General features: G+C 39.2%; 1 protein-coding gene across 1 annotated transcript in view; it reads right to left on the minus strand.

Annotated features, from left to right (window-relative positions):
• LOC125147582 (putative RNA-binding protein 15B) overlaps positions 1-24,738 on the minus strand; it is a 357,891-nt gene extending 333,153 nt beyond the window's left edge. Inside the window, exons 1-2 of the mRNA XM_047824669.1 lie at positions 24,642-24,738; positions 24,218-24,500 (exon numbers count right to left, since the gene is read on the minus strand). Coding sequence (XP_047680625.1) covers positions 24,218-24,500; positions 24,642-24,738 — 380 coding nt within the window. The remainder of the gene's footprint in view (positions 1-24,217; positions 24,501-24,641) is intronic.
• Positions 24,739-25,221: the final 483 nt, after the last annotated feature.

A 25,221-nucleotide genomic window follows, 5' to 3' on the forward strand; every position in this document is an offset into this window, starting at 1 on the left:
GTATTATGCTAAGTGCAACAGGTCAGGCAGAGAAAGTCAAAAACCATATGATTTCACTTATATGTGGAATTTAAAAACCAAAACAAACAACAGAAAAGCAGAAACAAACCCACAAATACAGAGAAAAAACTGGCAGTTGGCAGAGGGGAAGAAGGTGGGAGGGATGGACAAAATAGGTGAAATGGAGTGGCATAGGCTTCCAGTTCTGGAATGAGTGAGTCACAGGAATAAAAGGTACAGCATAAGGAATATAGTCAATGGTATATAGCATTCTAATAGCATTATAGGGTGACAGGTGGTAGTTACACTTGTGGTGAGTATAGTATAACATATAGAGTTGTCAAATCACTATGTTGTGCTCCTAAAACTAATACTTCAGTTTAAAAATAAAATTCCGGGGCGCCTGGGTGGCGCAGTCGGTTAAGCGTCCGACTTCAGCCAGGTCACGATCTCGCGGTCCGTGAGTTCGAGCCCCGCGTCGGGCTCTGGGCTGATGGCTCAGAGCCTGGAGCCTGTTTCCGATTCTGTGTCTCCCTCTCTCTGTGCCCCTCCTCCATTCATGCTCTGTCTCTCTGTCCCAAAAATAAATAAATGTTGAAAAAAAAGAAAAAAATTTAAAAATAAAATTCCAACAAGTTACTTTGTGGATATCAAAAATGTGATTCTAAAGTTTATATGGAGGGGCGCCTGGGTGGCTCAGTTGGTTAAGCATCCAACTTCAGCTCAGGTCATGATCTCACGGTTCATGGGTTCGAGCCCCGCATCAGGCTCTGTGCTGACAGTGTGGAGCCTGAAGCCTTGCTTCAGATTCTGTGTCTCCCTCTCTCTTTGCCCCTCCCCTACTCTGTCTCAAAAATAAGCATTAAAAAAAATTTTTAGGTTTATATGGAGAGGCAAAAGACCCAAAATAACCAGCACAGTATCAAAGAACTTCCACTTCCCAACTTGAAGACTTATGACAGAGCTACAGTAAATCAAGGCAGTGTATGTTGGCACATGAATAGATAAATAGATCAATGGAAGAGAACAGAGAACCCAGAAACAGACACACACAAATACATTCAAGTGTTCTTTAACAAAAGAGCAAAATTGGTTTAATGGACAAAGGATAGTCTTTCCAACAAGGGATGTTAGAACACTGGACATCGATATGCAAAAACATGAATCTAGACACAAACCTTACACCTTGTACAAAAATTAACTCCAAATGGATCACAGCCCTATAAGTGTAAACCCGCAAAACATAAAACTACAAAATCATAAACCACAAAACTATAAAACTTCTAGGCAATAACATAGGAAAAAATCTAGGTTATACAGAGTTTGATGATGAGTTTTTGATACAATGCCAAAGGCATCATCCACGAAAGAAAATTTTAAGTTGGGCTCCATTAAAATAAAAAACTTCGGCTCTAGGAAAGACTCTATTAAAAGAATGAGAGACAATATTTGCGAAGTACATATCTGATAAAAGACTTGTATCCAAATTATAAAATGAATTCTTAAAACTAAACAATAAGAAAACAAACAACTCAATTTAAAAACAAGGGAAAGAATAAATAAAAATAAAAATGGACAAATGATCTGATTAGGAACTTCACCAAATAAGATACACAGATGACAAATAAGCATATGGAAAGACAATCAACATCGTATGTCATCAAGGAATTGGGAATTAAAACAATGGGAAACCACCACATACCTATTAAAATGGGTAAAAATCCCAAACACTGACAATACCAAGTACTGACAAGGATGTGGAACAAGAACTCTTATACTGCTGATAGGAATACAAAATGGTACAGTGACTTTAGAAGATGGTAGTTTCTCACAAAGCTGACTACAGTCTTACCATATGTTCTGGCAATTATGCTCCACGTTATTTACTCAAATAAGCTCAAAACCATGTCTACCCAAAAAAGTACACATGAGGGTCTACAGCAGCTTTATCGACAATTGCCAAAACTTGGAAGCAACCAAGATGTTCTTCAATAGGTGAATGGATAAATTGTGGTATGTCCAGAGAGTGGAATATCGTTCAATACTAAAAAATAAATGAGTTATCAAGCCACAAAAAAAAATAAAAAATAGAAGAAATTTAAAAGCATATTACTAAGTAAAAGGAGCCAGTATGAAAAGGCTACCTACTGTATAATCCCAACTATATGACATTTGGAAACAGGCAAAACTATAGACAGTATAACAATTAGTGTTTGCCAGGGCAGTGGGGGAGGGGAAAGGGACCAACGAGCTAAGCACCAGGGATGTTTAGTATGATACTGCAATGGAGGATACAGACAGCAAATGTTTGTCAAAACCTATAGAACTATACAACATAAATCCTGAACACTAATGTAGTCTATGGGTTTTAGTTAATAATAATGTATCAATATCATTCATCAATTGTAACAAATGTACCATACTAACTAATAGAAGAAACTGTGTGTGGGGTTGGAGAAGAGGGTGGTATATGGGAGATCTTTGTACTTTCTACTGTACTCTTTTTCTGTAAACCTAACTGCTCTAGAAAGTAACATCTATTAATTAAAGTCTATTAATAAAGTCTATTAATTAAAGCCTATTAATTAACATCTATTAATTAAAGTCTAGTACTTCAGAGCAAAGACAGTGTTACATTTGCCATTGTAAATCCAGTCTCAGCAGAGTGCCTGGCCCAAAGAAGTGTATCAGTATTAGACAAATTAAAGGTATAAGGCATAAAGGCATGCAAGCCCTGAAAACACATATGCACACACATCTGGTGGCAGGAGAGACAGAGATGCAGTTCAAGAAGTCTTTACAAAAGAAGTGATATTCAAAGGATGGGCTTAGGGGCAGCTGAGTGGCTCAGCCAGTTGAGCATCCAACTCTTGATTTCGGCTCAGGTCATAATCTCACTGTTCGTGGGATCAAACTCCACATTGGGCTCCATGCTGATGGGTCAGAACCTGCTTGGGAATCTCCCTCCTCTCTCTCTGCCCCACCCTTGCTCACCTCTCTGTCAAAACAAATAAATAAAACTTAAAAAAAAAAAAAAGATGGGCATAAAGCACAAGAGACCTTTCCCAGGTACATAAGGGTAGGAGAATACACAGAGAAGGATTCGAACAAAAGCACATATACTGGGAGAGGGTGTGTATTTGGACAATAGCAAGAGGGTAAACTCTGGGGAGTTTTTGTTTGGATTTCCTTCTAAAGCCAGAAAAAAGTCATTTTAGCTACTATAATTAAAGAGCTACATTGAAAATATGAACATTGATAAAGACTGAAGTCTCACTGAAGTGGAGTCAGGCTAGCAGAGGGAGCCTGCACAGCTCAATGTCAATTACAGGAAGAGCTGTCAATTACAGAGCCCAACAGAAGAATAGTCAACATAAAAGAATCACTAATTACAGGCCCCAACAGGGAAAGATGTACATTGCATCTTCTACAAGAAATCAACTACTCCTGCAACTCAGCCAATGAGAAACCATCATCACCCTCTCCTGCTTCTCTTGTCTCCTGTTAGACCTGACATAGTTTTGCTGTAACTTGCATGACCCAAATTGCAATTCTATGTTAGTCTTGAGTAAGCCCATTGTTGCTGCAAAATAACTGAGTTTTACTTTTTAAGATGAACAAGAGTTTATGAAATTTATTCTTAAATGGCAGTTTTGAATATTTACAACTCTGTTCTAGTATGAATGTTATGATATTTGTTTTCATGATTTTTTTTCTTTTTTAATTCAAGCTTTGCAATGGCTCTCAGTCAAAAGATATTAAAATTCTAATCTGAAGATCAGAGGTTTGAAATTTGAGGACAATGTTGACCACGTCAGTGCACCTCTACCCTTTAACAAAGAACTGTCCCTAGCACAAGAAAAACTAGAGAAGTGTACGTACAAATTAAAATAAATCTAGCTCCAATATTAGCAAATCTACTTCAGATGGTTAGGAATGTCATATTTTCCTCTGAAGAATCATACACCATTGCTACATATAATACACATATTCAATTTTTTTGCGCACCCATTACAAGACATGACTATGACATGAAAATAACAATCTGTCAAGAATCACTAATACCATACCCCACAAAAATTTTAACACCAAAATCCAAGAAAGTTAGAAAAGTGTTATTCTAAGCTTTGCATTCACATTTTTACTCATTTTCTTGCCACCTCTTCAGGGAAACTGAGGGAAAACAAAAAAATGTGTGAAAAAAAAGTGCTGCAATCAAAGTACAGCTTCTCATAATTAAAGCAAGCATTTGGAGAAACAAACTTTGTATTGCCAAAGTAAACTATGTGATTAAATACTGCTAAGAAAGAAAATGTTGAACATAGTAAGGACAAATTTTTGTCTTTAGCCAGGATCTCTAGCCAGGAAAATAAGTCCTTTCCACTCAAGTTGTGGATAGTCCTCAATATTCTCTTGCAATTTCACTCTCATCAATGTTAAAGGGAAAGAACTTTCAGAATGGAGATTTCGAGGTTGAATCTCAATTTAATAACAGATTGCACACTGTCACCAGAAGCACAAGGTGTAGCAATGTAATGTGAGTAGCTGAGCTCCTGGGACAAGTGCAAAGAGCAGAGACTAACAGAAGCTTCTCGCAGAGCCAGTGATGTATAAGACTGTCAGGTATTAGTGCCTACACACTTTATCCCCTGAGGATCTTTTCTGAAAGCTAATATTCCATATTTTACTTTTACATTGATCAAAAATTTATAACCACAAAGTAAAACAATGTTGGGCCACTTTTCATTAATCACATTCGTAAAGGGAAAGAAAAAAAATAATACTGTGCGGTAGGAAGTTCAGGAAGTAGGCACTCAGGAAGTTACATACTTTGGTGGGATATGAATTGGTATAATCTATCATCTGAAGGGGGATATGGCTGTACTCCAAAAACAAAAGGGACATAAAAATGTCCACATCCTTTGTACATGTTTCACTTCTAATAACATATTATAATCCTTACATGTGTCCTGGAAGTAGGAGGTTATTGATCCTTCAGTCTTTAGGGCAAGGAAAAAGGGCCTAGTGTGGCCACAGCCCCACAGCGCCACCTGCATCCAGGGAGCAGCCTGGTCCTTTGACCCCAGTGTGCCATGTTATAAAATAAGGTTCAGGAGCACAGTAACTGACTTCTCTATAGAGAACGTGCATTACCTGCTCAGTAAAAACAATACTACACATGAAACCTTTAAAAATAGCAAGAAAAAGAACTTACTATGAACCAAGCAGTGAGCTTTACAATTTTGTGCTTACAACAACCCTATGGCAGGTGAGTACTATTTATTATGCCCATTTTCCAGGTAAGAAAAGATATAAATCAACAAGCTGTAGAGATGGAAATTCAGATTTGTCTGTGCACTGCAAATGGTTTAAAACTTTATTTTTACCTGATGCCCTGACATCCTCACCAATAAGCCATGAATACCCCACCCAGGCGACTAGGTACAAGTTCCCCTTCCGGTCCACTCTTAACTGTGACCTAGTGATATTCAAATGCAAAAATGAAACCCTCTCCTGTCTCTGGCTTGTGTACTCCACCTGATCCCTTGAAGCTTCTTCCACACATGCCCCTGCATGTGGTTCTGTGCCCCAGGGGCCTGTGCGCATAATAAATCTTTTCACAGGCCTCTCCCTGTGGTGTTACTCCACACCGGCACCCAACTGATCATCAAAAACAACCGTTCATAAGTAACATAATTGTTCCTTACAACACAGCTGACCCTCATTGTTACTCGATAGAAAATATTTGCAATGACAGTTTAAAATAAAGTTACCAAGGGAGTGAGGGATTGATATCAAATGAGTGGGATTCACACCATTTTTTGCCTTGGAGGAGAGGGGTTGGGTTTGTTTGCTTTTACTTGACTGTGTTTTCTGATTTTTCAGGAATGAATAACACTTGTTCTTGTAACTAAAAAAAAAGTTTTTTTAAAGAATTTAAACTTTAATCAAAAGAAACTCAGTAACTGAAAGGATCAAATGAGGCAAGGACTCTACTCACCTGGAAATAAAAAGGATGAGGGTAGAACTATCTCACTTTGAGGCATGAAAGAGGAAAATAAACATTCTTAATTCCACTCTCTAAAAATATGATTATGATATCAACATCCAAGCAAAAATTTTGTATAGCTCCACCTCAGTTCCAAATGTAATTTCTAAACAGTAGACCTGTGCAAAGGGACCACAAATCTTAATTAGCAATGAAAAAATTTCCATAAGCACAGATACCAAGCCATTTTAGAGAGTGGAGTTCTATAACTATGAATAAGGAACAAATCCTAAGATAAAATGTACAATACATGACGGTATAAAAATGTATGCACGTAAAAGATGTCCAAGAGAACAAGTCTTTCTGCTTTTTCTTTAACTTAAATTTTTCTTTCCTTGATTTGGTTTTTTGCTTTATTGGATACTTTCATTATTAAATATATGCTCATTTTAACATATCAAGTGAAAAGAAAATTTAATAATTCCCCCTCCCCTCAAAATCCATCAACAACCTAATGCTCAAACATTATGACTGTCCTTTTTCTTTTTGTTTTCAAAATTGGATCATGCTACAGTCTCAATAAATAATGCACATCTGGGGCGCCTGGGTGGCCCAGTCGTTAAGCGTCCGACTTCGGCTCAGGTCATGATCTCACAACTCGAGGGTTTGAGCCCCGCGTTGGACTCCTCGTGCTGACAGCTCAGAGCCTGGAGCCTGCTTCAGATTCTGTCTCCCTCTCTCTCTCTGCCCCTCCCCTGCTCATGCTCTGACATTCTCTCTCCCTCAAAAATAAACATTAAAAAATAAATAAATTTTTTTAAATGCACATCCTTCCAGTTTACTGTGTGTAGCTTTTATTGTTAAATTGTCTTAATCACATTCTATATAATAGAGAAACCCTAATACATTCAGCCAGTCCCATTAAGGGTTAAATTCTGTTTGTTTCCAGTGCTATTGCTTTACAAACATTGTTGTAATCAACATCCCTGTAAATATGCCCTTACATATGGATGTAGTTTTTTTTTTTTTTGGTGTTTTGTTTTCGATGTTTTAACTTCTATACAACAGAACTCGCCAAAACTGGGTTTCTAGATAAGCAAAGGGTAAGCATGCTTTTATTTTATTTTAACAGATAAATAGTGTGCCTAAGTTCTCCCCACACCAAAAAAAGTTATACAACTGACACTCAAATCATATCCTCAATACCCCAAAGAGGATTGTTTTTTTTTGGCCAATCTAGTACTAAAATGTTATCAAATAGAATAGAAAGCAGTCCTTTTAATCTCTTAAGACTTGTGAATTTAACCTCTTTTCACTTGTTTATTGGCCAGTTGTTTTGCATTTCCTCTTCTTTCTTTTCTCTCTCCTTTTTTTTTTTTTCCTCTTGTATTAGTTGTCTGTTCATACCCCTTGACCATTTTTCCTTTTGGTACTTTGTCATGTTCTTCACAACTGATTTGTTATATTATAATAAAAATTTTATCCTAACCTTTCTTCTGATTTTAATTGTGATGCCATTCGGTTTATCACTTGGTTATAAATTTTACAAAGCAATCAAAAGAATATACATTGGATTGGGGACTATTAGAAGCAGACAGTGGTGCTTTTTGTTTTATGCATGTGATCTGTCTTCTTCACAGATTTTTAGCTGCTACCTATCAAAAACAAGAAAGACAAATTAATTTTATCATCAATTGATTCTATCAATAATCTCTACTTTAAAAAATCACTTTGAAGCAAAAGGGTGGACAATTTCCCACCATTTTATGGTAAGAGGAAAGGAAAAGAGGAAGTTTAAGCAAAAGAATGTAATGTTCTTTTGCAAAAGAGAATATATGAGAACAGTCCCTTCTTTACTAGGATAAGAAACAGTAGAAAATGCATATTATTAACATATATTAACACAGACACAGTAAATTCAGTATTATTGGTAGATGCCCAAATGATAGTAGCTAAGTGCCAGGTGCTGTGCTAACAGCTTTCCATGGAGAAGCTCATGTAATTCTGTCAACAACCCTATGAGATAGGCACCCCCATTGAAAAATGAGGAAATGAGTCTCAGAGAAGTTAATTTCATTTGCCCAAGACACACAGATACTACAAGATCCAAACACTACATTATGCTATTTAGCAGCAAATGGTTGTAAGGTCAAACCTTCCAAAAGATAAAAATATCATTACATATTAGTATACACATATACCCTTGCCAGATTTCTGACACATTTCTAAAATGTTATATATATCAACATCTGACTTAGGGCAAAGTATCCTCAACATGGTCCTTCAGGAGACCATGATGGAAAACACTGTCCAACTGCCAACTATCTTTTTGTTCAATAATCATCAACGAGCACAAGATGTGCTAGATCCTAGATAGAGAAAGGCATACATGAAAATGGAAAAAAGCATAAATATGCCCTCAAGGAGCCCACTGTTCAGTTAGTTACAGAAGACAGAATAAATACTTCCAACAAAATGTGATACTTTCCATTACAGCCAACTGTACACAAAGGGCTACAACACTATGGACGTAAGGGTGACTGTCACTGTCTATAGAAGTCTAGGAAGGTTGCCTAGAAGAGGGGATGCTGGAACTAGATACAGAAGGATTTGTAGGGATTTTCCAGGAAGAGAAAAATGAGGATGGCACAAACTAGCAGACAGAACATGGAAGAACGCAAAGGTACAGTCCATTTGGAGAAAGTTGGAAATATAATTATTTAGCCTGGTCACAATGTCAGATGTTTCAGGAAAAAAAACAAAGAGTAAAAATGGTAAGTTGTATTGGGACAAGATGGTAAAAGATCTTCTGTGCAACCCTAAGATATTTGGACTTTACCCTACTTATACCGGCTAACTATAAAAGGTTTTTAAACAAGGGAATGACACTGTATCCTTATTTTATAAAGATGAGTCAGGATGCCAACTGTCCACTGGAAGACAGTTGGAGGCAAGGAGACAGTTTAGGCAACTGTTCAAATGGCCCAGGTGAAAGATGATGAGGGCCAGAACTAAAGCAGTGGCACAGAGTTGGAGAGGGGGTGGGATTCAAAAGCCATGTATGGAGCAGAACTAAGAGTATTTGTACCACATTACATGAGAAAGAGAGAAAGGTCTCATTAATGACTCAGCTTTCTAACTTAAGCAATGATCACAAACAGATAAAAGACTTCTTTAGGAATCCATGTACATTTAGGTATTTACTTACCCTTCCAGAGAAGACACCAATTTCTGGGCAAACCTACAGCTGAGAATTAGCTCCCTGGGAGGTTCTGCAAAACAGCATGTACTAGTTTTGTTTGAGAGCCTCATCACAGTCTGGATTTCAGAACATGGAAATTAAGCAGGTAGAAATCTTCTTTTTTTTTCTCAATTTTTTTAATGTTTATTTATTTTTGAGAGACAGAGCACGCTGGGGAGGACCAGAAGAGAGACACAGAATCTGAAGCAGGCTCCAAGCTCTGAGCTGTCAGCACATAGCCCAACGTGGGGCTTGAACCCATGAGCCATGAAATCAACCTGAGCTGAAGTCAGACACTTAACTAAACCACCCAGGCACCCCTAAGCAGGTAGAAATCTTACCAGTTAAGAGGATACTCTATAGAAATGAAGTGATTTGACCAAACACATATACAATGAATAACAGACTAAACCCAAATTTCCCAACTTAGAGGGCAATTCATTACATTGGTTCTTCAAACACCCAGAGAATTTCAAGCTGCTAGGTACCACATATTGAAATATTCAATGGAGACTTAAGTAGATATCCACACCAATCAAAGCCATGCCATTTCATACTCAGTAACAGCTTTGCAATCTAACCAGACTTTGGGAAATGCAGCATGGAGCTCCAAGATTTTAATTATAGTGTATATATCTGTTCTTCTGGACCAGCAAACTAAAATAGCAGTTTCCTGGCATACTTAATGCTTTAATAAGATTAAAAATTGCCAAAATCTCAAAAAGATGCTAAAAATTCCCAATTTCTTAAGAAATCAACTTTAGGGACACCTGGGTGGCTCAGTCAGTTAAGCGTCCGGTTCAGCTCAGATCATGATCTCACAGTTTGTGGGTTTGAGCCCCAGGTCAGGCTCTGTGCTAAGAGTACAGAACCTGCTTGGGGGATTTTCTCTCTCCCTCTCTCTGCCCCTCCCCCACTAGTGTGTGCATGCACATACATTCTCTCTCTCTCAAAAATAAATTTTAAAAAATAAAAAAAAGAAATCAACTTTAAAGTACCCAATTATCACTGAGATATTATTCTCTATCACTTATCACATTTTGCAGGATGCTAAAGCTATCATAATGAAAAGCAGCACAGTGAAAAAAAATGTAAAAAACCACACCAATATGTTCATATGGCACTAAGCAATTGAACTAAATAAGTTACCTAATCATACAACATGATCCTTACAGCTCTGAGATGGATAAAGCAGGCATTATCATTAACCCCATTTTTGTAGATGAGGAAACAACTGCAGGACGGCTCAGCATCACACTTACAAATCTCATTTTCAAATATCCTGACATTGAGCTTGTTTCCCTTCTACAGGATAACAATGCTTCCCCTTTCTTACTGTTTTATTTATGTTGTTGAGAAAGACAAAACAGCATTAAAACCAGTTCTTTGTTGTCAACGTTTTATTGCATGCTGTTGTAGATGAAACTCTCACCCAAGAATTCGGTCTTTTTCTGCATATTACAGGTAAAACTGAAACTCTGCATACCACTCACAAACAGGTGGACGCTGGGAGCACCAAGGATGTAATCAATTTCTCTCCAGCTTCTACACCTATCATTAAAATAGCTGGGTGCCCTTCTGGTCTCAGCAGTTTGCCTACAGAATACCAGCAACACCTCCAGAGTAGTGATAGATGAACACTTTGAAAGGCTGCGAATTCTCAGCTGAATTTTTAACCATTATGGCTTTTTCAACAGTCAGAATAGTTGTTAAGAAATTGTACAACATGTACAAAACATAATTATAATCATTTTATATAACTATCTTTCAGAGGTATGACAAATAGCGAATAGAAAGGCAAGGTAAACTAAAAAGCAACCTATTCCAAATGATGATAAAAGCAGAGGTTAAAGTGATACAAAGCCAAGTGTCTCATGTGGACGCTAGAAGCTGAAAAAAAATAAAGAAAAGGATTCTCCCCTGGAGCCTCTAGAAGGAAGGAAGTCCTACCAACCCGTTTTGGACTTCTGACCTCCAGAACTGCAACATAATAAATCTGCACTTTTTAAAGCCACCCCATACCACCAAAAAAGTGATGTATCACTTCAAATTTAACTTGGAAAACAAATAATACAATAGAAGGGGATATATCTGTCAAAAAAAATCACACTTACATCCTTTAAAAATAATATACACAAAGACAACTATATCTAGATATAACAGGATACTGAGTATGTTTTGAATTCATGAAGAATAAGGAGTTTATCATTTTATAATTAAATACTTAGTATATTACATTCTAACTCCATAAAAACTGTACCATATGACACATCTGTCTCTATTATCCCAAATATACAATTTAAAAGGAATTTAATTTTTAAATTATACCAACTCAAGTGTACCATATTATAAATCTTTTAAAAAATTTTTAGGGGCGCCTGGGTGGCGCAGTCAGTTAAGCGTCCGACTTCAGCCAGGTCACGATCTCGCGGTCCATGAGTTCAAGCCCCGCGTCGGGCTCTGGGCTGATGGCTCAGAGCCTGGAGCCTGTTTCCGATTCTGTGTCTCCCTCTCTCTCTGCCCCTCCCCCATTCATGCTCTCTCTCTGTCCCAAAAAAAATAAATAAAACGTTGAAAAAAAAATAAAATAAAAAATTTTTAATATTTATTTATTTTTAAGAGAAACAGAGCACAAGTTGGGGAGGGGCAGAGAGAGAGGGAGACACAGAATCCAGAGCAGGTTCCAGGTTCTGAGCTGTCAGTACACAGCCCAAAGCGGGGCTCAAACTGATGGACCACGAGATCATGACCTGAGCCAAAGTCAGACGCTTAACTGACTGAGCTACCCAGGCACCCCTTATAAATCTTTATTTAAAAAACAGTAACAACAACAACAACAAAAATAGTGCTGCTCTCTGTGAGAAGTTTTACTTGCAACTTCAGAAACCAATCCAAATTTTATTTCACTTGGAATATCCGTTCCATACAGTATGATAGCAGGGTCTCCCTGGTTAAGCCTAGTGGTAACAGAGATCACATAAAAGGTATTCAAACTATATCAATATGCTGGGCTTTTTTGTTTTTAACTTCATCATTCAGCAGGCTGAGTGAGCCATATGTAATGGTTCATAGCACCTTATCATTATTCTCTTTATTAATTCTTTTTTATCTATATAGCCTACTTCTATTCACTGGGTCCCACCGGCAGTTATTCTAATGTACTTAATGAGTATTTTATGTAAGTTTCTTATGAAATGCCTACTGTGCTTATGCTTATGAATTTTTAATTCACATAAACAATTAATATGTCTCTCACTCTTATATTTTTCACCAAGCACTCTATTCTTTTCTTTTTTAAGTTTTTTTGTTTGTTTGTTTATTTGTTCATGATGCATACACTCCCTCTCCCAGCAGTGGTCCCCAGTTACCTCCCATTCCCCCTACCGCTAATAACACAGCAGTGAATAACCTTGGACACATTCTTTGGGGACCAGCGTCCACCTGTAGGAATTAAATTGTTAACAGTAAATAACTAGATAATTTGCTTAAGTAATGCCAGATGCTTTCCAGAAGGACTGCCTCAGTCTAAGCTCCCACCAGCAGCACACAAGCTTTCTTATTTATTGCCCCCTTCCCTCGTTTGCTTTGCCACTTGTTAGTTCCATAAAGATCAGAAACAAGTACACCTCTGAACCTTGTCTTTCTTTCTCCTAAAATGAGACTATTTGCTCCAACTGCCTTATATGGTTGTTGACATACAAATTAAAAAAAATAACATGAAAGTTATTTTAAAAAATAAACAGCTGTTTACAAATGTCAGCAATTATAGTCCTTTTTTAAAAAAATTATAATTCTTGTTCTTACTCTAATTTCTAATTATCCTGCTCCCCACCCTCTAGCCTGTCCTGCCAAATAGGAGGAGATAAGCAAATAAACCTGAAGCTTGGAAAATGAAATTTTCTCTTAGATACCTAAACACTGAGGGAGACTAAAACCATATACACAAAATGCCTTTTCTTCTTTATTTACTCATCTATGCATTCATTTAATCAAATATTTTATTAAGGGCTTTGTCCTTACACTCCACTAGTACTAAAATATAAACATTTATATAGCAAATAGGCACACATGAGCTAATTTTCCATCTATGCCTTGAATTTTGTACATAAATTTTATTCCTAAATGTGAACACTTCAAAGATGGTGGCTTCTAGGGGCGACTGGGTGGTTCAGTCAGTTAAGCACCAACTTCAGCTCACTTCATGATCTCACAGTTTGTGAGTTCTAGCCCTGTGAGTTCGAGCCCATGTGGACTTCTGTACTGACAGCTCGGAGCCTGGAGCTGCTTTGGATTCTGTGTCTCCCTCTTTCTCTGCTCCTTCTCCACTCATGCTCTGTCTCTCTGTCAAAAATAAGTAAACATTAAAAAAAAATTTTTTTAAAGATGATGGCTTCTGATATCATAGAATAACACTTCCTATTTACTGAGCACCTACTATATCAACATGCCATGTGTATTTCCTCAACCACTTAGAACAATCTTGCAAGGTGGATATTATTACTATAATTCCTCATAGAAGGAAACAGACAGTTAAGTGACTTGTCCAATAGAGCAATTAAATGGAAGAGCTGGAACATCTCAGTATGTTTATCTAAAGTCCTCTTCCCACTCTACCTCATTTCCTCTTAAAAGATATGTTCAAAGGAGGCACCTGGGTGGTTCAGTGGGTTGAGCATCTGACTTCAGCTCAGGTCATGCTCTCACAGTTTGTAAGTTTGAGCCTGCATGGGGCTCTCTGCTATCAGCACAGAGCCTGCTTCAGATCCTCTGTCTCCCTCTTTCTCTGCCCCTCCCTCCTCTCAAAAATAAATAAACATTTAAAAGATATGTTCAAAGGCATCCTTAGTAGAGAGACTACTGAAGCAGTTATAAGGATATGAACAAAATACCACAGAAATTACAAAAATGCAGACACAGTTTAACAATAAACACTACCATTTATTCAATATTTATTATGTACCAAGTGCTTTGTGTGCATTAATTATAATCTTTATAAAAAATATTGTAGGGGTGCCTGGGTGGCTCAGTCGGTTAAGCATCCGACTTCGGCTCAGGTCATGTTCTCACGGTTCATGGATTCAAGCCCCCTGTTGGGCTCTGTGCTGACAGCTCAGAGCCTGGAGCCTGTTTCGGATTCTGTGTCTCCCTATCTCTGCCCCTCCCCTGCTCATGCTCAGTCTCTATCTCTCGAGAATAAACATTAAAAAATATATATATATACACACATATATATGTATATACATAGTAAAGGAGGTGTCTTCATCTATTTCAAAGGTGTAGAAACTGAGATTTGTCTTACCAAGGTCACGCAGTTGCTAACTAGTAAAATACAGGCGAAAACACAGGTCTTACTTAATTCCAAAACCATGGTTTTTTTTGTTTTTGGGTTTTTTTTTTAACCATAAGTGAGCACTTCTTAGAGGATAATAAATATTCTAAAATCAGATTGTGGCAATGATTTTCCAACTCTGTAAATATATTAAGATTTATTGACATGTACACAGTAAGTGGGTGAATTTTATGTATATAAATTATATCTCAATAAAACTATTAAACTTATAGTTTACAAGCTTGTAAAGTCTTACTTAACATCAATTTTTTCTCAATATCCATCTTTCTTCCATTGTTAAAATCATATTTTTCAAAAATTCTCATATTAAGCACATGCCAAAGGAATAATTTCTCCATGGGTTTTCCCCTTCCCTCCCATTCTGATCTGAGATCATTCATTCTCTACAGATATGAAGAAAGACGTGAGTTGTTTCTTGTACGGTCAATCATATATGACCTTTCAACTCTACAATCCTAATCCTAGTTATTTAACCTCATTCACACATACACAAAAAGGTTGAGGGGGGGGATATATATGTCAACAAAAAGATATATACGAAAATGTTTATAGCAGTTTTATCCATAATAGACAAAAGCTGAAGATAATTCAAATGATGAATGGATGAACAATTTGTGGTACATTCTATACATTGAAATGCTACTCAGCAATAAAATGGAATAATCTACTAATACTGACAACAGCATGAAAAGATAACAGCAAAAAAAAACCCATTATGCTAGGGAAATAAGCCAGGTACAAAAAAAAACCAAAAAACATATAGGCAAAATGAATCCATGGTGAAAGAAATCAGAATAGTATTTGCCTGGAGGATTGCAGAGAATTTAATTGAGAAAGAACACAAGCAAACATAGGATGATAAATATTTTGTCATGGTTGGAGTATAATATTTGTACACTTAACTATACATTTAATATGGTGAATTTTATATCACAAATTATAAATTGTAAATCTCAAATTGTAAATTGTATCTCAATAAATGCGATTAATAAACATGCACACTCACCAACACATACACAAGCGGAAGAAAAATCTATTAGGCTTAATTTGACTTCCAAAGAAACAAGGTCTTAAAAGTCATGTTTCACCACTCTAACATCTAATAATCTAGTTATAAACCTCAGTTCTCTCATTTCTAACTTAGATATCTGAGGATCTATTTGGTATTTATTTTATTCTCAGTGGAAAACAGAGAGCTGATCAACCATTCTCAGTATAAGAGTCCTTCCTTTACTTAAAAATTCATTTAATACAGCTTAAAGTCCAGAACTGTGATGCCTCCAGCTTTGCTTTTCTTTTTCAACATTACTTTGGCTATTTGGGGTCTTTTCTGGTTCCATGGTACTGGCACAAAAACAGATATGTAGATCAATGGAACAGAATAGAGAACCCAGAAATGGACCCACAAATGCATGGCCAACTAATCTTCAACAAAGCATGAAAGAGTATCCAATGGAAAAAAGACAGTCTTTTCAGCAAATGGTGCTGGGAAAACTGGATGGCGACATGTAGGAGAATGAAGCTGGACCACTTTCCTATGCCATACACAAAAATAAACTCAAAATGGATGAAAGGCCTAAATGTGAGACAGGAAGTCACCAAAATCCTCGAAGAGAACACAAGAAGCAACCTCTTTGACCTCAGCTGAAGCAACTTCTTACAAGACATGTCTCTGAAGGCAAGGGAAATAAAAGCAAAAATAAACTATTGGGACCTCATCAAAATAAAAAGCTTCTGGAGTGAATGAAAGAATCAACAAAACTAAAATGCAACCGACAGAATGGGAGATGTTTCCAAATGACATATTGGATAAATGGTTAGTATCCAAAATCTGTACTGAATTTCTCAAAGTCAACACCCAAAAAACAGTTTTCTTCAGTGAAGAAATGGGCAGAAGACATGAATAGCCATTTTTCCAAAGAAGGCATCCAGATCGTTAACAGACACATGAAAAGGTGCTCAACGTCACTCATCATCAGAGAAATACAGATCAAAACCACGAGACACCACATCAGACCTGTCAGAATGGCTAAAATGAACAACTCAAGAAAAAACAGACATTGGCGAGGTGCAAAGAAAGGGAAACCCTTTTACATTGTTGGTGGGAATGAAAACTGGTGCAGCCACTCTGGGAAAGACTATGGAGGTTCCTTAAAAATTAAAAATAGATGGGGCGCCTGGGTGGCGCAGTCGGTTAAGCGTCCGACTTCAGCCAGGTCACGATCTCGCGGTCCGTGAGTTCGAGCCCCGCGTCAGGCTCTGGGCTGATGGCTCGGAGCCTGGAGCCTGTTTCCAATTCTGTGTCTCCCTCTCTCTCTGCCCCTCCCCCATTCATGCTCTGTCTCTCTCTGTCCCAAAAATAAATAAACGTTAAAAAAAAAAAATTTTTTTTTTAAAAATTAAAAATAGAACTACCCTAAGATCCAGCAATTGCACTACAAGGTATTTATCCAAAGGATACAAAAATGCTGATTCGAAGGGGCACAGGTACCCCAATCTTTATAGCAGCATTATCAACAATAGCCAAATTATGGAAAGAGCCCAAATGTCCATCAACTGATGAATGGATAAAGAAGATGTGGCATGCACATACACACACACACAATGGAATACTACTCAACAATCAAAAAGAATGAAATCTTGCCATTTGCAACAACGTGGATGGTACTAGATTATATTATGCTAAGCAAAATAAGTCAGTCAGAGAAAGACAAATATCATATGACTTCATTCATATATAGAATTTAAGAAATACAATAGATGAACATGGGGGAAGGGAAGGAAAAATTAAGATTTTTTCTTAAAAAAATCCTCCCTTAGGAGGGAGGCAAACCGTAACAGACTCTTAAACACAGAGAACAAACTGAGGGTTGCTGGAAGGGAGGGAGGTAGGGGGAAGGGTTAAATGGGTGATGGGCATTAAGGAAGTTACTTTTTGGAATGAGCACTGGGTGTTATATGTAAGTGATGAATCACTGGGTTCTACTCCTGAAACCAATACTACACAGTAAGTTAACTAACTTGAATTTAAATAAATAAATAAATAACAATTTTTTTTAATTCATTTAAGTGGCCAGCTACACTAAGACATCATGAAGAGTAAAAACTAGCTCTTATTTATCCATGTATCCCCATATGTGCCTTGTATCTGGTAAGTGCCAAATACATAGTAAACAAATCATTGATTCAACCAAAAAATTTCAGTGCCTTTTACCATATGTAACTGGTGTGCTGCAGCTGGCTAATGCCAGCTTGCTAGTCACTTGTGCACATGTCTTCCCAACTCCATGTTTACCTCCCACAGGCAGCTTGAAATCAGTCACGGTGGAAGTATTCTATATTATAATTTTTAAGAAATATATATTTGGTCTTTGACCCTGTTTCTTGGCATTAAACTCCCAAAACCCTTATAATTTCCTAAGTGATGAGAGGAGTAAAAGTATCTTGTTACGTTACAAGGTGACTTTTAGAAAACTCCTAAGGACAGGGACTGGTTGCCGGTGGAGTTGACTATGGGATCAGAGGGTTGGGACTTTCAGTCCCACACACTAACCTCCAGGGATGGGAAAGGTACTACAAGTTGAATCAATCACCAATGGCCAATGACTTACTCAATCCTGCCTGTGTAATGAGGCCTCCATTCAAACCCAAAAGGAGGGGGTACCAAGAGCTTCAAGGATGGTGAACACATGGACATACCGTAAGAGTGGCATTCAGAGAGAGAGCATGGAAGCTCTGAGCCTTCTTCCCACAGCCTGCCCTATGCATGTCTCCCATCTGGCTGTTCCTGAGTTACATCCTGATACCAGTAATCCAGTAAATAAAATGTTTTTCCAAGTTCTGTGAGCTGCTCTAGCAAGTTAATCAAACCCAAAGAGGGGGTTATAAGACCCTCCCGTTTATAGCCAGTTGGTCAGAAGCACAGTTGATAACTCGGGCTTAAACTGATATGGGAGGTAGTAGTGCAGTGGGTAGCCTTTAACCTGTGGGATCTGATGCTACAACTGGGCAGACAATGTGGGAAATGAGTTGAATGATAGGACACCCTACTGCATTGCCTGTTTGCATAGGGGAAACCCCACTCCCCACACACGTCGGAATTGGCGACCAGAATTCTTATATTTACATCCCAGAAATGGACAAACGCTATAAATCAGGGCCTTTTTTTTTTTTTTTTTGAGAGGCAGTTTACCAGTATACCACTGATTACCTCTCAAATTGAAGGAAGAATGGGCGGAAAGGAGGGAGGGAGGAAGGAAGAAAAGAAGGAAGGAAGGGAGGAAACCTAAAGGACCCACAGAGTCCAAGCAGCTATCCCAACTGCTTTCCACCTACATATGAAGTATTCCTCTTCTTTTATACTCCATTCAAATCCTTTGTCCTTGGTGAGTGTTCAATTATCAGCCCAAACTCACTGAGATAATCTATTTTCTCCCTGGAACTATTAAATGCCTTATGCTGCAAGATATCATCAATTGCAAAAAAGCACTATTTCTTTAAAATCTGATTTTCTGAGAAAAATAAATCATTTAAAATAAACAATATATAATAAACTTAAAAGCTCTCAACATTCAGGCAATTATCTTAACATCAGGAATGCCAAAATATGAGGGGGAAATGCTTCCGAGAAACAAGGAAATATATCACTTTATTACTAATTATCTACACCTCTCTCTTAGCATTTAATTTTTTTTTTTTAAATCATAGACTAATTGAGCTGGACTACAGCTTAGAAACCATTTATTCCAGCTCTCTTTCCAGGAGAGAAAGCAAAGCCAAAGAGGTGATAAGATTCTGAGGTCACAGTGCTAGTTAGCTGGATTATGGGGACTCCATTCCTGGCTTCCTGGTTGCATCATCATTGCTCTGCCCATTGCTCAAGCAGACAGGAGTTCCAATCCAGTTTCGGCCCTTACCAAATTACAACTTGCACAGCCTTTCTGTGAAACTATGAAAGCTCAGTTTCTTTGTGTAGAAAATGGGGTGAGGTAATAAACCCTACCCTAATGTTTGCGCTAAGGTATACAGTATCCACCATGAGAGGCACAAGAAATCATGGCTGCTATAATTAAAGATGCATATGTCTTCTCCATCCAATTGGATTACAAATTTTTTTTTTATGTGTAAGGACATTTATTTGCAGCACTGTGTATTGAGGTCAAAAAACTGGAAGCAAGGTAAATGTTTATTAATAGGTAAAACAGTAAATAAATTATGGCCTATCCACACTGTGGATATTAGACAGCCATTAACAAGAAAAAGTTAGAAGCACCTTTCCATATAGTTCTCTGTGGCTTTTCACACATTTCTATTCTGCAGCATTTTTTCAGTGCAGAAACTAGGAAATGTAAAGTCTCTCCATTCCTGATGCCATCCTAAAACTCTTAGGTGCTTTTGTCTACATTTCCCCTTCTTGATTATACACTAAAAGCCCAAACTAAAATCAGGCACATGGCACACGATTAAATAAAAAATCTATGCATGGAAAAATTTCCAGTACTGGCTCTATGTAGGTCTTGTCCTATGCAAATGTAAGTAAGTTGGATTATGAACTTCTTGAGAGTAAAAACCAAGACTGTGCAACACAGAGTGATTTTCACTCGATAGGAGCTCCAAAGTATTGTTCAAATGGCTAAATCTGTTCCTGAATCTGAATGCCAGATCCTTTTCATCATTTACTCTATCATTCATTCGACAAACATTCACTGAAGGCCTACTGTGTGTCAAGCCCTGTGTTCGATGCTAACGAGCAAAGCTGCAGTCACAGAACTGCTTTTTGCCAAGGTTGCACATAAAATGTCATGATATGAACAAAGGGGAGAACAGTAGCAGACTCTTGCATGGCAGACTATTGGCATGAAGTCTTCACATTACCCAGAGGAACTGCATAGGGCAAGAATGCAGTGGTGCTAGAGGGACAAAATAGCTACTAATGAATCACCGTAGCTATCTCTAAAACACTTTAGGAAACAGCCTTTCCAATTCAGCAACACACAATTCTTTATTCTACAATGGCATTTCAATTAACTTCAATTCTGCCTCTTTCATCTACCAGGCCACTTCTGAATATTCATGCCCTACCCAGAAAACAAAATGCATGCTAGGGCCAATTTTTCAATATTTCTTTTTTCTAACTCCAAACGCTAGTTCACTTAATCTCTGCTTATTAATAATATACATTATGAAGTACTAAAGACAGTTTTTCCCAAAAAAATACTACCATCTACTTAGATCTGAAAGCACATGACTTTCATGTACCTGCTTTCTTCCTGCCCAATATAAGATACTTGCTAATCAATCCATATGGGACTTTCCCAAAGAGGAAATTCAGGAGTAATTTCTATAAAACATGGAAGAATCGATTCTATTTTGGTGCCATTTATCTCACTCCAACAGGAACCTGATTGGTTCCTGGAAATATCTTTGTCCTTTTGAATATAAATCCATTGGAAGATATGGGAGACACAAATCAATTGGAAGATAAATCTGTTTGAAAGTCTGCCCACTTTCAAACACACTGAGACAAGTGTCCAGGAGTACTTCAACCGTGACTATAGATTTTGAAGATGTTACCACATCCTTTACGGTCCAGTCAGAAAAAAAAAACATACTCAGAGACTGCACTTAACTTTGTAGGAACTTTCAATTTATAACTAACCAGTTGGGTTTCTAGTACTTAAAAAAAAAAGTCCTGTAGGTAAAAATAATAATAAATTTAATTTTGTTTTATTTTTTAAGTTCACTTATTTATTTTGAGAGCCAGAGACAGTGTGAGTAGGGGAGGGGCAGAGAGAGAGAATCCCAAGCAGCTCCACACTGTCAGCGCAGAGCCTGATGTGGAGCTTGAACTCACAAAACCGTGAGATCATGACCTGAGTTGAAACCGAGAGTCAGACGCTTAACCAACTGAGCCACGCAGGCGCCCCAATAAATAAAAATTTTTAATTAAAAGTAATAATAATAAGAGTTTTAAACGTCTAAAAGAAAGTAGGTAATATCAAATTAATCTTAAAAATTATATCATGGATAGAAGGCAATTTAAAAAATGTAAGCTGTTTTCACAAATTTAAACTGTTGACAGAGGATGAAACGAAAAATCAAAATTAAATGGCCCTATTCCAGATACTTTTATTGTTCCAGCATTAACCCAACACCTCCCTGGCATTCACATTGTAAGATCCAAGGGTAGAGTTATATGAACAGACCCGTCAATATATACATGGAAAGGTTACTTCAGATCTGATTAGATTATTAGTAACCTTGATCTTCTCGGAAGGGTAGACTTTAGTAACTTTGGAGACAGTGTAGCAAGGCTAAACATTTCAATTAAAATTTATTAACTCATAAACACTCGGGTATAAAAGTGTCAGGTTAATTGGTATCATTAATTTCAAGTATTTACTTTATTCAAAAAAGTAAAAATGCCACTTGCATAGGCTAGAATTTCACAGGCTCTCTAATTTGGATTATACTGATTTCCTATAATTATAGTAACACATTCTACAAAAAAATTTGAAACAAACAAGTTACTAATCAGAAATCAAGCTAAGAACAACCCTGAGAGTCCAGAGAAATTATATTATTTTCAATTACCAAAATATTAATCTAGAATTAAGCAGACTCACTTGCTCCATTAACACCGTATAAGGAAAAAAACTTTTTTAAATACTGAATAAAGGAAAACCACAGTCCTAATGTAACCACCACCACAAAAATGCAAACAAATTCAGAATCCACAGTGTTTCCTTGGATTCCAAAACACCCTGACTGGTCTTTACATTGTCTGAAGGACATTGAGCCACATTCTCTGCTATGGAGCCTAACATATCACTGTGTAGATTACAAAACAGATATTTATTTATGCTTTAACAAAAAGAACACAGAACCATCATAAATGGTTCATCATTGACTTAACTACAGCTCAGATTCACAACTCACTTATTCATCCTCCACTGATCTGAGAACTAAGAGAAATGGGCCCTCTAGATATTAGTGGCTGTGTTGAGATGCTCAAGAGATTGTTTTATTTTCAGTTTTCATTTCAGAGCTGTGATTTTAATTTTACATCCACTTTCAATATTGAAAATCTGCTGCCTTCAAGATGCTCCCGATTGAGCCCAGGTCAGCAGATTGTAAGGATGCCAGAACTGCTAAGGCAGCAATCCGTGTCCACTCTGAGACCGTCTCCCTCCAATTTTCCTACTCCAGCCTATCTGCGTGGCCTACCCTCCTGGAATAAGGTCTGGTTACAACCTTAGGATGACTCCCAAACGTGCGTTTAAATGGAAAGTGGTCTCTTCCAAAATTAGAGAAGCCACACTTAATTTTCAAACAAGCAAAATTAAAATTCAGAATCAAATTAGCAATAGAAACCACCTATTAACTTTGCCAAGACTTAAGGGTCTTCTTTTGAAGACGTCCCCTTGATTCCCTGAGGATTTTGGCAACTAAAGGAGACATGATAAGGGCTAGAAGATTTGTATGTTTCAAGCGAAATTCTACGTAATCTGAAACTAAGTAAACTATTGCCTTCAAGGCTACTCACACATACCTCATTTTTTTTTAAGGTGGTAGTTCTCATTTTTCTAAAATAGATCTTGCATGCACATGGTTAAAAAAGAAAAAAGGTCCCCAAAGGTACGTGCAATTAAGTCTCCCTTCCCCCTTCCCCCTCCCCCCCTCCCCGGGTCCTCCCCAAAGACAACTACTGTTTCTCGAGGCCACTTCCGTCGGCACTCTATGAACGTGAAAACATACGCAAGTGTTTTAAACCAATTATCCTATATTATACACCCAATGGCAGCTGCAAAATTGCCGCTGAACGCCTCTGGGCTAAAAGGTGGCAATCCGCTCGGGAGTGTGGGGTGGGAGGAAGGAGACTTATCTGGAAGCTGTGGTTTTGCACATCACGCACCCGGTTTTTACCTCGTGTTTCACTTGCATGCCTATGGCAGGCGGTCGAAGATTAGAGGAGGAGGTAATCCCACCCCAAGCCATCCCCAGGCACTGCCACTACATCCGTACAGGTCTGCCTTTCATCTATGTCCCAACCTTTAGGTATATTTTGTTTTCTTACTGGGTTAAAACGAAGTATCTTGACTCACCTTTAAAAAAAAAAAAAAAAAGGGCAGACTAATTCTGAAGGTAACTTTCAGCACCAGGTGATTTCCTGCCGGCCAAACCCGCAGCCTACTTCGGTCTTGTCCCTACGAAGGGTTCAGCCTGGCACGGAGTTGGAGGGGCGAGCCCAGACCAGAAAAGCCCAGAGACTGGAAGCCCAAGAGATGAGCGCGTCCCGAGCCCTGGGCCGCGCTTTTCTAAGCGGCAAACGTTTCGAAGCAGAAGCCCGAGACCCTCGGGCCCTCCTCCGTCCTTCCCGGGGATGCTCGAGCGCCGGGGCACACCAGCACTGCTCACGCCTCCGCCCCGAGCCGCGGCTTCAGTTCGGCGCAGCTAGAACCCCACGACCCGCGGGGATCCGCTCCCCCTCCGCTCGCCTGGCCGGGGCCGCCCGGCGCACCCCGGAGCGCAGGAGTCCAGGCAGCCCCCGGCGCCCCGCGGCCCCCGCCGCCCCCGGCCGCCCGCGCGCCCCCGCCGCGAAGGAAGCCACAGGTAGGGGGGGCGGGGCGGCGCTCACCTGCGCAGGAGGGGTGCTCTCGGCCCCGGCCGGAGAGGAGGAGGTGGAGGAGGCCATGTTGCCGAGCTGCGGCCGCCGCTCCTTCCAGGAACTCCGCTCTCCGCTCCCCGCCCCGCTCCTCCTGACCCCAAAAGCGGGACTTCTGGGGAGAAAGTTCGGCTGCGGCTCGGCGAAGCCACGCGCGGCCCCGCGGCGCCCGCCCCGCGGCTGTCTCCTCCCCCTGCCGTGTCCGCAGCGCCCGCCAGGTGCCAGCCCGGGCCGGTGTGCGGGGGGCGGGCCTCACCTCAGGTAGGGGCGCGGCGGAGGGCCGAGCCCGCGCCCCGCTGGCCGCCCGGCCCGGGCGAGCATGCCCAGTCGGCGGGCGCTCGGGGGGGTCGGAGCGGCCGCGGGCGCGGAGCGGGGGCTGTGGGGTGGGGGGCCTTACCTGGGGAGGAGGGGAGCCGAGGTAGCTCCGGGAAGGGAGGGAGGGCAAGTCCTGGTTCCCGCGGGCTGCTGAATACAGTTCCTCTAGCCACGTCCATTGTAACAAAATAGTAATAAAAGTCTCTGATTCTTTGATTAATTGGTGCTTATTGAAGCTCAGGTGAGTAAAATCATTGAGCAATGCTGCTTTTGCTTTTTTATTATTATCAATCTATAGCATATAACCCATACAGAAGCCGTGTCTGCCAGGCAGACAGCTTCAAAACAGTGTCCACAGCCTCCCGTCCTCCCCACCGGGGTTCCGGCAGCACACAGAATGCTTCGGCTACTTGTCGAGTTAAAAAATAAAATTCCAGAGCCGTCCGAGATAGGTAGGCGCTGAGCCTGATCTAGCAAAGAAATAGGGGACAGGACCTCTGAGTGGCCTTGTTTCTAGAGGCTTAAATAACCAGGCTTGCAGAGCTCCTGTCCTGGACCAGGCCGAGGGACAGTTGGATTCAGGAGGCTTCCCCCCACAACATTTATTATTCAGATTCAGATCGGGGTGTGAAGCAATGTCTCTCGAAGGGGGAGAGCCTGTC

This window comes from Prionailurus viverrinus, chromosome D2 (assembly GCF_022837055.1).
Source record: "Prionailurus viverrinus isolate Anna chromosome D2, UM_Priviv_1.0, whole genome shotgun sequence".
Classification (NCBI taxonomy): domain Eukaryota; kingdom Metazoa; phylum Chordata; class Mammalia; order Carnivora; family Felidae; genus Prionailurus; species Prionailurus viverrinus.